Below are 13,469 nucleotides of genomic sequence, written 5' to 3' on the forward strand. Positions count from 1 at the left end.
GTTCTTTCAGGGAGGGCGGCTGTAACACAGGCTAGACTCAAGTCTCTCGCTCACTTGCTCAATTCTCTGATCCAGTCTCAAGTCCTCTCCTCCTTTGACTAGAAACATGTGATCTTTTTCGTCATCTCCTCGAATGATAAGCCTCTTAGGCTTTCGTATTGAACTCAATACCAACACCTGAAAGCCAAGAACATATAAAAGCTGGCAAAGAGAAAATCTCTTTATCTTGACTGAGTAACCTTATTAATGCGGTTACTCTATAAACAAGAAACCTAGATAAATAAATCTAGGAATTAACCACAATAATGCATTTCCACGTCGAAACAACAAGTGACTTATACTGAAACAGTTTCGTACCCTTTCATCAAATCCGGCGATCTTAACGTGATATTCTGGGAGTGGCTTTGTCCTTCCGGTGTACTGACCTGACAAAAAAGCATTAAAATTTACAAGGAATCCACTTAGCTTTAATTCATAATAAACAACAGCTGCTAAATAATCATAACATTAACGACATTATATAAACTATGGCTACACCATAACACACCAAATCAATTCACAGCTGTCTTCACTTCCATCTGGAAGACTTTGAGCCTTTTTAGTCCAATGTACTTAAAGATGTTTAGGAGTTTTTCGACTGCTTTATTCCATTCCTTGGGTGAAACATTCCATGTTTTATTTCTAAAGATCAAGATTAATACGACATGCGTCATTTACCTGGAATCTCTAATGTGTGCGTGTATTCACTTGACTGAAAACGAAATAACCAAGGAGAGTACTCTTTCAGATTTCCCGGAGGAGAGACGCGGGCCCTGTACGCTGCCATCTTCCCCTGAATTTCTTTACACCAATTTAAAAAGTGCTTGATAGGCGAAAAACAAAACATCGTTACTTCATTATACAGTTATAAAGATCAAAGAGACTGTTCTTACGTTCAAAATTGTCAACAAGTGTGGTCTCAATAAAGTTAATTCAAATCGTTTCAATTTTGAAGAACAACTTTTGTTCAGACTTAAAGGAACCATGCAAAAAGAGACCCTCGATCACACAACACACAAAATTGCAAGCAATGAAAGGTTTACAGATTAACAACTCTCTGCCTGCTTCGCCTATTTTCCATCCGTCCAGCATCCGTTTCGAGAGTATTTGCTCCAGACGATTAAGTTAACACTGATTTCAGTATATCTTCCAGAGCGAAGAATCATAGGAGGAACACATCATCACAAAAAGATTACAGAGTAAGCCGCAAACTGAATATTGATGTACACTTACAGTGAGCTTAACATCTTTAAGTTTTTCGCCTTCCTTTCCAAACAACTTCTGAACTTCACTTGCAAAATCCTGTAAATCGCAGTCAGCAGGAATGATCAATACAGATATTCTCTAATTTATGGAAGTGTAAGTCCTCATTAAGTAGCTCGGTCAATGAAAGAAAAAGGTTGTAAAGAAGAGTACATGAGACGAAGCCTTTGTCATGTATCATTTGACAGAGTCGTGATGCATTGCTCACGTTTACGCAAGGAGACAGTTGCAGTGTGGAAAACATAGTTTTGCCGCTTTCAAGCTGAGTTCTGAGTACTTGGAAGCCAAGTGAACCCACTCAGTCACAGGGAGGAATTTGAAAACGCTGGCTTTGCGTTTTAGAGTGGACATTTTGAAAATTGAGCTTTTCGAAATTGATGACGTCACGATAGCCATTTGGATTCTTCGCCCGAGTTTTCCTAAAACACAAATCCAAAATGAACGATGACTGTTGTGCTTCAAATTTCTCAAACTGAACTGAGCGCTTCGCAGACAAAAACAAGCTTACATTCACTTCGTCATCGAGCATGGAGCTTCACTTCATTTCACAATTCTGTCGAGCTTACTGAATGCAGTTTGCAATCGATTCCACCAACCACCAATAAACTTTTCCATACGACAAAAAGTTTTTTTTTCGTGTTTTGGGGCTTGGATTCTTCTTCGAGCTTGTTTATATTTTATTCATCTAGCTGAGAAGACTGAGAATTTGCTTCTTCGGCAACTGTTTTATCCTTACGAAAGTTAAAAAGTAATAGCTCTGCAGCTGCAGAAGTAACAGCTCTACATACATACATAAAGTTTTAACGAATTATGTTGAGAGACTATTCAGATCTTGAGTACATATGGAGTTTAATACAGCTCTGTTTCGTGGGCTAACATAAAGTTAGTCCACTCATCAGTTAGTTTCCATATACGCACTAGTTTCCATGTACTCAAGATCTGAGTAATCTCTCAACATAATTCGTTATAACAGCTCCTTCATTGTAGAGCACTATATTGGCTCCAGCGGTGATCAGCACCTGAACTACATAAAGTTTTATGTATGTATGCAGCGCAGCCACAAAAGTGAAACGGAGTTTAAACAAGACAACGGCGCAAACATGTTTATAACATAACTAAAGCAAAGCGCGCGCTCTGATTCGTTAATTTAGCGTCTACTATTTGCCCATTGGTGTACGCTGCTGACGTGTGTGCTAATGTTTACAAAGCAAATCTTTTGACAGACATTGTTTCCAAAGTAATGGCCGACGTTCTTCTGCCAGAAATGCGAAACTGTCTTCACAGTTGTCTGAAGATGAAACTTTATCGAGTTACTGGTGTACAGTCGGTTGTCATGAATGAATTTTCGCGCGCTTGTTTTCTCTTGTCATGTAAGACTACACGAACATTTTTTTGTGATGTGGCTCAATAAAAGGACTTCTGTTGTTCCAATGTCTCAATGTTATGTTATAAAACAAATGGTAAACGCCATAGCGTGCACTATTGAGTTATGGATGCACTTGGGAGGTTTGCTAAGCACTCAAGAAGCTAGAGTCGCACGAGGCGATAGCCGAGTGCGACTCTTATGCTTCTTTCGTGCTTAGCAACCTCCCGCGTGCATCCATAACTCAATAGTGCACGCTGTGGCGTTTACCATTTGTTAATTATGCCCGCTGAATTATCCATTTTAGTCCGCAAAATACACCCCAATATGCCCAATAAAATTATAGTAAATTAAAGTTTCGTATTCAGACTTTCACACGAGATGGTTGAACTGTAGCCTGTTTCTTACGCAACAATTTACGTAAAAGTGAGCTCGAAATAAGTACAGTATCACGGTGAATCTAGGTTATCTTCTAAGTAGTGATTGCTGTGCTGACTGAAAGTAACCAGAACATGTAAGAGTAAGGGCCAGTGAAGGCATTAAAATCTGAGGAATAGTAAATTAAATGTCATGCGAGTTGGTGTAGAAGCAATGCAGATTGTTTTGAAGCAGAGCTCTTGTGGATTAAGGCGCAATATATGAGATACTGAAAGACTTGCGGAACAAATGAGCCCAAAAAGTGACAGTTTGTTCAAAGTTGAGGCAGTGCAACTTGAAGATTCAAAATAAGCTATGGGCAAAAACAGTTTTACTCCCGCAAATATCAACTCTATTGTTACATTGATGAATCGAGAGTACATTTTTCCGTAAAAAAGAAATGAGGCTGGAGGGGATAATAATTTACCTCGTATTACGTTTTACATATACAGTATACTGTCACTTTCTCTTTACCTTAGCAAATCTTTTTCTAAACGGTCCAAACTCATTCCCTTGAGTTTGAGAGCTACTATCCATTAGGCGCCGAAACATGTCGCCGAAGCATTCTTTGATGGCTTGTAAATTGCTTCTCTTGTCCTTGTCCTCTAACAACTGTCTCATGGGCCCATCACACCAGTCCTGTTAAAACACAAACAGAACATAACTAGCTATACATGCGTTTTGAAAGCAAAAGACGGAAGACAACTCTGAGCACAACTGGTAGAAAACGTCATTTTCCACGCACTCTGCCCATCTCCACCCCTGAGCAAGATTAGGAAAACGCTTTTAATTTGTGATAATACATTGTTCGTGGCTAGACTTACGCAGCTCGTTTCGTCCCGGCCAAGGGACTCATCAGAGACCTTTCTGCTTTTAATTTAGCACAAATTTTACATTTTACTATTTTCCAACATTGAACGGGGGAAGGCTGGTGCCGACACCTATTCTGTAGTCGTTACGGACATGATTTCAAGTTTTTACGTATTTTCCATCACCATTTGTCCAGGGTTACCGGGTTCACCCATGGTGTACATGTCAATTACACCGAAAAATGGCCCGCTAATAACGTCATTCCTTTTATAAATGAATATCAATTTTTAAGAAATCCCAAACTTTAATAGCAAACTTAGGAAAAAAACAAAGAAGACAAAATGAACATACAGCACAGTCATGATATGAAAAATTAGCAAAAAGTTGTGTGTATAAAACAAACCTTAAACACCATTTCTGGGTTGCTGAGTTGCTCTAACGCGGCAATAAAGTTATTCAATAATGGATTATCCAGTGCCACCTGAAGCCTGCAATTTTATCCCAACAGATAAGACAAAGCTAGGTAACATATTTGAGCTAATCACTCAAATGTTTGGCCAATAAATCACAGACCCTTTTTCTTGTAAACTGTCCAGTAGCTACACAACGAACTTAATAGAAAGTTTACACCGTGATGTTTACAAGTTTTTGTTACTTTGCTGCTTTACCTCGCGCTTCGGTCATGCGCTTCGAGGAATACATGCTATCCCTGTTTTTTAGTTTTCGTCTCTTTAAGTTGAATTTTACTCCTCATGTCTTTGCAAACAGCTGAAAATCACGCTGGGTTCCATCTGATATACAAGAGTTGATTTAGTATTTCAATTCAGCGTGCGTATGATGAGAATGCCCGAATACCAATCCAAAATAAATATTACACGTTACCCCTTGACAGTCTCTTGATTGGCTTTTCCATCATCACTGTCTTCAAACACAAACTCTTCACTACTTATCTTGAATGGATACCACAAAGCCTAAAATAAAGAGGACACGCTCAGTGTCGTAATACAACCATATCAAAAATAATCATCGGGCAACACTCAATTAAGATCTCAGGACGATAGCAAGCTAACTTAGCATTTTAAACTTAGTAACCGAGCAAGCCGTACAAATTCAACCTGTTGTCAACCTGACTAGTTTTCATCACATGTCCTTTCACAACATTCAAATAACAGCAGACATTCAGAAATATTTTCTGTAGACCTTCATCACGGATGACTTGTCTTGATAAAATAAAAGCCTTTTCTCAATTTTGTTGTTCGTAATCACAGTCTACTTTAATAGCATCGTCCTCAATCGTGTTTCTTTCGGCCTTATTACTACTCCTTTGGTGCGTTTTGTTACCCTGAAACCTCTCTAGTTTCCTCAAGTTGAAAGCGGTGCATACTTGAAATCAGAGAAACGACTCAAAACGTTTGGTCTCGTGACTGCCTTTACTGCGAAATTACATCAACCGAAGGTATTTATCGTACTCTCGCAAAGAACATCCTTTACTATACCATTTGCCAGACGAAAACGTCAGCGGCAAGCACGTTACTTACCTGAGGATAGGATCGCGTTAATTCCTGTAAAATACCATGCACTGCTTTCCCTTCCCGCTTGTCCAAAATGGCTACCATCTGATTGATCCAGCCAATGAACATCCAGGATGGAACATCTGCCGCCTTTAAAAAGGTACAAAACACTCAGATGATAAAACGTCAGGGTTATTTTTACGTGAAGTGTTCCTATGTCGAAAATCTTTTCTTCCTCCCCCACCTATCAGACTAAACTGCACCTCTTCGGGACGCTTCAGCGGTATATCAGGCTCGTTTGGTCTAGCCAAATCTCTTGCTTGGGCTATTTGGGCTCAAATGCGTGTCGCCACAATACAAACCATGACTAACCAAACTCGACTGGTACACCGCCGAAGTGTACTGAAATGTTCCACTAGCATTAAATATTGGACACCTTTAGATAAACGTCGAACGCGAACTGAAAGGTAGAAATCGAGGAGTACCGTTTGCCGTTTGCGAAGTCGTTTGAGGGGGCCATTTTTACGTACTTAGACTGACTTTAACTGTTTTGAAGGCCTTCCCCACCAACTCCCCTCATTCACTTAAAAAAAAGAAATACGTTGACGTATTCAATATTAAAATGTACGTTAGAAAAAAGATAACCGTTTTCTTCTGTACATCAGTTTAAGGCATAAATCAGATAACAAAACGTTCAGGCAAATAGAGGAGGACTGAAGCCAAATCCTACCTCTTGCCATCGCAACATGAAGAAGTTCCTTCAAACGTGTTATTGGCAGTGAACGTGCATCCAAAGGTTTCAAACTCACTCAAGTGATATCAAGAATTGTCGATAAAACGACTCTTAATTTGTTTAAAAAGGGAAACATTTATACCCAGTTTTTTTCATAGATATTCATTAACGCTCTGTTTGTAAACGTTTGCAGGCTATAAAATAGATGAACTTACTTTCTTGATAAAGGCTTCAAGAGTGTCAGGATACAGCTCAACTATTTGAAGAAGTCTGGGAAACTTTTGACGAGCCTCATCAGAACTGTAACACATGGCTTTTAACATGTACCGCACAACAATACCAGGAAATAACTATAAAGACAAAGGAAAAGCTATTACAAATAAGGACAATTTATTATATCGCCGGCGTAAGGCTTGACATGCGTGAAGTAAGTTGTTTGAACTCTCAGTGTAATCAACCATTGATCCACATTCACTATATAAAAAGTTTTTTGAAACATTTCTTTATTATGCGCATGATCTCACTCAATTCGATACATAACTAAACAAAAGTATAAAAAAGACATACATACTAAATAAAAAACCGGAATGAACTATGCAAAGAACAAATGAGAAACATTGCTAATAACAAACAAATCACTTGGTGAGGAAATCGTTTCACCTTTAAGACTTCAGTACGACCTCAGTGCGCAAGCGACTGCGGAAGCTTTTACATTAGTCAGCCGATTCACAAAAAGGTTGAGAGAAAGCCGGGCAAAGCCCCCCATACCGATAAGTTGAAAAATAGCCATGCAATTTTCCAAGGTTAAAAAATTGAAGAAACGCCATAACAGATTTGGTCCTTGGACCTCCGGGCAAATTTAGTCGTGTAAAAACCGTTCCTAAAGCAACGGTTTTCAAGATTTTCTCCTAAACTTATTTTCGGTCAATAAGGCATTTCAAACACCTGAGCCGATGTCATATTACCTTTCCGAACATCACAGTGAAAAGATTACATTACGCATCATACTTTTATGACGTCGTCGCAGGGTGTTAGCAATTGCTAGGAAAGTCGTAGTGTGTTAAACTGTAAAGATCAGAAGCTTCAATCACAGTTTATGTCTTTCACATATAAGGGGACCAATCAGATTTCTCCTTTTCATCGCGCACCAGTTCACCCATATAATAAGTAATAACACTTCATTAACTACCACTGCCATATTGCCAGAAAGTCTGCCATGTTTGTGCAGAAAAGACGTACAACATGGCCAGAGCAATCAGTGTTTAAATTGAATTGACGAAAAGTTATCTTTTACCTTATTGGTACTTAATTTCGAGAATTTGGCGAGACAGTATTTCGCGGGGTTTTATTTTCGCGATTTCAATAGGCAAATACGGAAAAAAGGGCATTAAATTTCGCGATTCAAGTGTTCTCAGTTTCATTTTATTTTTCAGAAGTCTAAACTTTTTAAAATTTCTAGATAAACCGGAACAAGCAAAACGCATTTTTAAAAATTAACTTTTGAGGTAAACTGGAACAAGCAAAAGGCATAACGTTATTTCACAACAGAAGATAACAAAAGGAACTTACCAGTAAAAACCAGTTAATACTGAGTTGGTGCATTTGTCGATACATATCCTGTATATGTTGTTGTTATTATATGTTAACCACTTTTTTCTGCCATTTGAATTTTCTGTATGGTGTTATATTTCGCGAGGATTTTTATTCGCGAGTCTTCAATTTCGCGATTTATTTACAATCGCGAAAATCGTCAAAGGTATGATTTAACGTGCTAGAACAGTTGCTACCAAAGTTGTTCTATTTTACCAAAAAAAAATTGCATTTGGCGGTTTTAAACGCCATATGAAACAAGCTGTTACAAACTAGAATATTATATATACAAATGAAACGAAAAAAGAAACATTACAAACCTTTGTGTCGACCTCTATAGGTGGACCAGCATCTACAAGGTGACAAAAGAAACGCCAGTGTCAAAACATACAAATATCCTCTTGCAGAGTTCTGTCAAGCAAAATGAAGTTACTCAAAAAGAAACAAACCGTTAGATGTAAAGCCACTTTTAATGGTCATTGAGATTACACATACGTCAATAACACAACTTTAATACAGCATTTTATTCACAAACACCCCAACTGAAAATTGCTTTGATGTAACTAGCAATTATGCGTTGAATTGACAATGTAGCTTTTTAGAGCTGAGGGTCGCAACCTCTACAAATAACTGTTTCCAAGTGCATGTGAATTTATGACCCGTGACAACTGACCTTCTTCTTTCTTCTTAAGACAATTATCACAGAAATTGACCATTGCCATGGTAGCTTGAACAATGCCACTGCTATTATGAGAGAAAGGAAGAAACCAGAAAGACAGTCTCAGATAGAACAGAGTGTAATGTACATCATTAACAACTAGTTCTCATGCAGAGCCCCAACACTGTTCTCTACTTGTTCGTACTGACTATGGTAGTCAGCTTGGGCGTTGCCTCTTAACAAGTATTAACGGACAGATACCTTGATTAAGTCATAATCTTAGCAGTGTGTGATTGACACTCGTGCACGTAAATTCCAGGCACAAAAGTAACTTATAATAATAATTAGTCAGGACAGCTGTCAATTTTACAGTGGTGTTTTTGTTTAATGTAAATTAGACAACACGTTCAAGCAGCAAATGTGATACTTTTACTTTTCACATTCACGTCTGTAACTTATAAAATTAATACTTTTTTTCTCGTAACGAATTTGAATTTGAATATAACACCACATGGAGCATACAATCTAGCTGAATAGAATCTTACAGGAAAAACCGCAACCCACAGATGTCCAGAAAAATACAAGCGCTAAATTCTACCTACCTTTTTCTAGTAAATAATTTTTAGTCACTAGACATACCTCGCCGCGGGCCTTTTGCATTTCTCTTCAGTACTTTTAGCGGCTTTAATAGCAGACTGCAGCGATACAAACGAGCGTGTCATCAGCTGACTTACAATCTGTATATAGAATTCAATACCCCACCATTAGCTTGCAAGTCTAGGAAATCTAGCCATAGAAAGGACAACCTTTGTGATTAAACAGGAGTGTACAAAGATTACCTTTTTAGAAGAATCAGAAGCGTTGACTCCACAAAGTTTAGCTAATTCAACTTTCTTCTTAGTATCCAAGGTAGTAAACACCACCCCTCCTGCACAGAGGGAAAGACACAATAATCACAACTGAGATTTCAACTTACAGATTTAGCAAATGAAAACGAAATAAAACGAATTAAACAAACGGCTATTTTCACTCTCTACCGTCTGTGGAGAGTGCTTTGGTCAAAATGTCAAATGTGTTGCTCCTAAGAGTGTGATGCTTGAGGCCTCTCAGTGGCTCACTTTCCAATATTTTGCTGGCACTAAATTTGTCTGGCAAATATTAAAAACAATGTGAGTTAATTCCTTAGCAAACAAGTACCGTAAATTCTCGAATTAACGCCCCCCCCCCGAATAAGCACTCCTCCTATCGGCCGAAATTTAAAATAAGCGCCCCCCCTCCCCTACTAGTGAGACAACAAAGGATGTATAGTTTTCGTCATGTAGTATTAGATTTGTACATTGTTTCAGTTTGTGAACACGTTAAGTGAACACGTTGAACACGTTAAGTACTAACGGTGCCGCGATTTAAACTTTAGGATCAGCTTTTTATCTCAACAAACAGCTTATGTTGGTGGTTACGCGCAGATGATGTATTAAAAAATGACCATGTCGGGCCACGATTTGCAAAAAATTCAATAAGCGCTCCCCCCTCCCTCGAATAAGAGCCCCCCTTCTTCTCCTAAATTTGAAATAAGCGCCCCGGGCGCTAATTCGAGGATTTACGGTAAGTAAGTAAAGTCCTTATTTAACGAGGGTAACACAAAGTACAATCATGGACAAAAGTCTTGGGACAAATTTGCACTTTTGGCGCTTTTGCGTACACGCCAGACGCGAATACAACTTCACCTGCCGAACCTCGCCCCACACCCCCCATACAATGTTGACAACTAGTACGTGCAATTTCAACTGATTTTCAACATTGTGTTGGGTGGGGAGGGGGGACAGCAACCCGTTTATAAAGGATATAGCAGCGTTTTCTTCATACTTCAGTTCTAAAACACAGATAATCCGTTACATTACATAAGTGTCCCAAGGACTTTTGTCCACGATTGTAGTATGTGCATACTAATTAACTATAGTGGCCCTCATACAGGATAATAAATATACTAGAATTAAGATTTGCACGGTTAAAAGTCACTAAAAATCTCTAAAACTATGACATAAATCAACAACAACAACTTTTATTATTATGATTCGCATATTTACATGTAAATGTAAACACACGATAAGATAATTATAAAGTAAAATGATTAAGAGACTGCTGATCTTTAAAAATCATTTTCCAAAGAGAGTTTTTAAAAGTACTAAGTTACTCTGCTTTTCTCATCTGAAGAGGTAACACATTCCATTCCTGGGAAGCAGTCACAGAAAAGTTCTTTAACTTTCTGTTCTTCGTTTCACACGAGGTTACGCAAGACAACGTTTAGTTTAGGACCAATATGATTCTTACCTAACTGTTTTGCAACCAAAAGAGCTGTGTCCACAGTTTCGAGAGCTGTTAATGTTTTGGTTTTTCTGTGATGTACTTTGGCATATGTGTGTGACCAACTGATCTGCAAGTTGTCATCCTCCTAAAATAAAATGGCAGTGAGAAAGATAGACTGACTACTGATGAATGTAGACATCTCTACAAAGGAGCATGTGAAAAAGCTACAACATGAAAGTAAATTCCAACAACTTGAAACTACGTGGAACAGCCGAGGTCAAGTAAAATCGTTTTGGTTTTCGTCACGTCATCTATAAGCAACGTTGTATATTGTCCGTCTTTCCATGACCTCGCTGTGCCGTGGAGGCATTGTGGATCCTGGTAATACTGATATCAAACTATCATTATACAAATCGCAGACTACTCTCGGCATTGTTGCGTACACTTTTATGCAATTTTGGACACGCTTTTTCCACAGAACTGGATATGAGAGCTACTAAGTGTCACAAACATGTAAATCCATTTCCAACTTTTTTTTCTGGCGGCATTATTGCAAATGAAAGAGAAACATACTAACAGTACCTGGCGTATCATAATAAGGGCTTCTTTAAGATATTTGTTGGCCACTGGGTAGTTTGCCTGCAAAACAAGACGAGATATATTTTAAGCGTTTTTTGGAGGAGACTGAACGGTGTTTTCTTCTTTTCATCTCTTGGCACAAAAAGAAAAGAAAAGAAACCGTTGCCACGCGATGTAAAAGAGAATCATACAGAAATCAGAGAGAACTTATTATGCAAGTGCAATACTTTTAGGGCGTACAGGTAAGGTGCCGACATGCATCGTGCAATGATGGCCAAAAAAAAAAAAATTCCGGTAAACTTCATCTATAAATTAAACCAACAAAATACCTGTTCTTTGGCGGCATTGGCCAAATGCAGTTTGAGTTGAACTTTATGCTGTAGATATCTGTCTTTAATATCCGCAAGATTAAATTCAGACCTGCAATAAAGTTGTGTAATTACCATATCATGCTAATTATCCATTGTATGATATTCACTTTCCTGTCTTCACCATCCATGGGTACACTGCGCTCTCATAAATTAATCAGCTCCCTGTTGGCTTGATTTCTGAGTTGATAGAACACTGCGCCGATATCGCAGATGAAATGGGTTCGAATCCCGTTTAAGCCACATTTTTTCCCGGGCTATTTTATCGCCATCGCCAAACTTGCGATCACAACAGCGACGACATTTCATGTTGTATATTTTTCATGTATTTTTGTCAAATAATTACATGATATTTTATATATTCACTTGCTTGCGATGCTAACCCAAGTGACGTTGTGGATCAAAGTGACACATGCCTTTGTCCATCAGTTAAGGTTACCGTATACCTTCAGGGGTGTCTCGCGTCCAAGCGATCTAGCGCGTCCGGTTTAAGCGGTAGATACCTAGACTCCTATATCAAATTCAAGCTTATAGAGCTGGCTATCAAACTATACCGAGAATTTTGAAATGAAATGAATTGCCGATTTTTTCAGGACCACTAAATGCGAGCGCCCTAATCCTTTTGGAAGCTACAAGACAAAGCGAATTTTGTTTTTCGCCAATTTATTTTTTCCCCGGTTTAAGGACAAAAAGCACTAAAAAAGCGTGTCTGCGTTTTGCCATATTCAATTGTAGTAAAAACTTACAGAACATTTTCGAAATAGGATTTAAAAAATGTGAAGTGATCGTACAAAAATCGCTCTCGTAGCAAAAATATTTCGAAATAAACAATTCGCAGACATGTTTTTGTTTACTATATGTTAATCTAGCTACTGTCCAAATTTGAGGGAAATCGAAGAAATTCCCTTTGAGTTGTAACTCTTTTAAGTGCCTGCTTCAAGCGAAAAAATTTATTCGAGAAAACAGCGCTAATAAAAAATCTCTTGCTTCGCAAACAAACAACTGGGTTCTCAGATCACTGAGCCAATCGACGTTTGGAAAGTTTCTTCTCGCGGTGAAATTTACGCACGAATCTCCAAAACACCCTTGTGTTTCGCAATAAGCTCAAGGCGGAGAGATAATTTTTCTGTAGCTCGGTTTTTCTTGAAGCATATCTGGCAAAATGGGGAAGACGAAAAAGGATACAAACGCTAGAGTGGCTGGGCGAAGAAAACAAACAAAAGAAAGCGCGGCGGAGCAAATGTGCATGGATAATATTCCAATGGATCTCAAAGAGTCCGACGATTCATCGGTATCGGACTCAAACGAAGAGTCACTGTAAAAATCGCTGTTATCGCTGTCAAATTCCCAAACTTTTACAGAACCTTTCTCTTCTCTTGACTCGATCTTTTTGCCCGCTTGATACGATAGCCATAGCTTCATCCGCGAGGCCAATTTTCGCTTCTTCACTCCGGGATGTATTTTTCATTCGTTCTTCGCTGTTTTCGCTTTTTCGAACTGGTCCACGGAGTTTTCCGTGGTCCATGTTTACTTATAACTTAATAGAATTACACCTAATACTAAAAATGCTTGGATTAACAATGCTGATTAACTGAGTAGAGGTGAGTAACCAGCCAATTCGTGGTATCCATATAGGTGATATTCCCGCGAAAGTCCTCTCGGTTGATTGCATACCCGTTATAGGGCTGTCAATCAAGAGGGAACTTTTACTTCCGGCCAAAACGTAAAACCTCCATTTCTCCGCCAATATTTAGTTTTTTTCAATTTTTTTTTCAGAAATTAGAGATTACTCTTCGACCATTACTTTGACCCGAAAATCCAAATTTGAAGAAAA

The 13,469-nt window shown here is 38.5% G+C and overlaps 1 protein-coding gene across 2 annotated transcripts in view; it reads right to left on the reverse strand.

Annotated features, from left to right (window-relative positions):
• LOC110046028 (DNA-dependent protein kinase catalytic subunit-like) overlaps positions 1-13,469 on the reverse strand; it is a 290,155-nt gene that overhangs the window by 7,612 nt on the left and 269,074 nt on the right. For both annotated transcript variants that reach the window (XM_089289604.1, XM_089289605.1), the window contains 17 exons: positions 11,597-11,687; positions 11,271-11,327; positions 10,713-10,833; positions 9,422-9,532; positions 9,224-9,312; positions 9,024-9,121; positions 8,400-8,470; positions 8,047-8,078; positions 6,352-6,486; positions 5,431-5,553; positions 4,775-4,863; positions 4,296-4,380; positions 3,557-3,721; positions 1,273-1,341; positions 718-862; positions 358-425; positions 55-177 (listed from right to left, as the gene is read on the reverse strand). In XM_089289604.1, coding sequence (XP_089145730.1) covers positions 55-177; positions 358-425; positions 718-862; positions 1,273-1,341; positions 3,557-3,721; positions 4,296-4,380; positions 4,775-4,863; positions 5,431-5,553; positions 6,352-6,486; positions 8,047-8,078; positions 8,400-8,470; positions 9,024-9,121; positions 9,224-9,312; positions 9,422-9,532; positions 10,713-10,833; positions 11,271-11,327; positions 11,597-11,687 — 1,672 coding nt within the window. The remainder of the gene's footprint in view (positions 1-54; positions 178-357; positions 426-717; positions 863-1,272; positions 1,342-3,556; positions 3,722-4,295; positions 4,381-4,774; positions 4,864-5,430; positions 5,554-6,351; positions 6,487-8,046; positions 8,079-8,399; positions 8,471-9,023; positions 9,122-9,223; positions 9,313-9,421; positions 9,533-10,712; positions 10,834-11,270; positions 11,328-11,596; positions 11,688-13,469) is intronic.

Source organism: Orbicella faveolata, unplaced genomic scaffold (assembly GCF_042242905.1).
Source record: "Orbicella faveolata isolate gen_17 unplaced genomic scaffold, um_ofav_v1 contig_2, whole genome shotgun sequence".
Lineage (NCBI taxonomy): Eukaryota > Metazoa > Cnidaria > Anthozoa > Scleractinia > Merulinidae > Orbicella > Orbicella faveolata.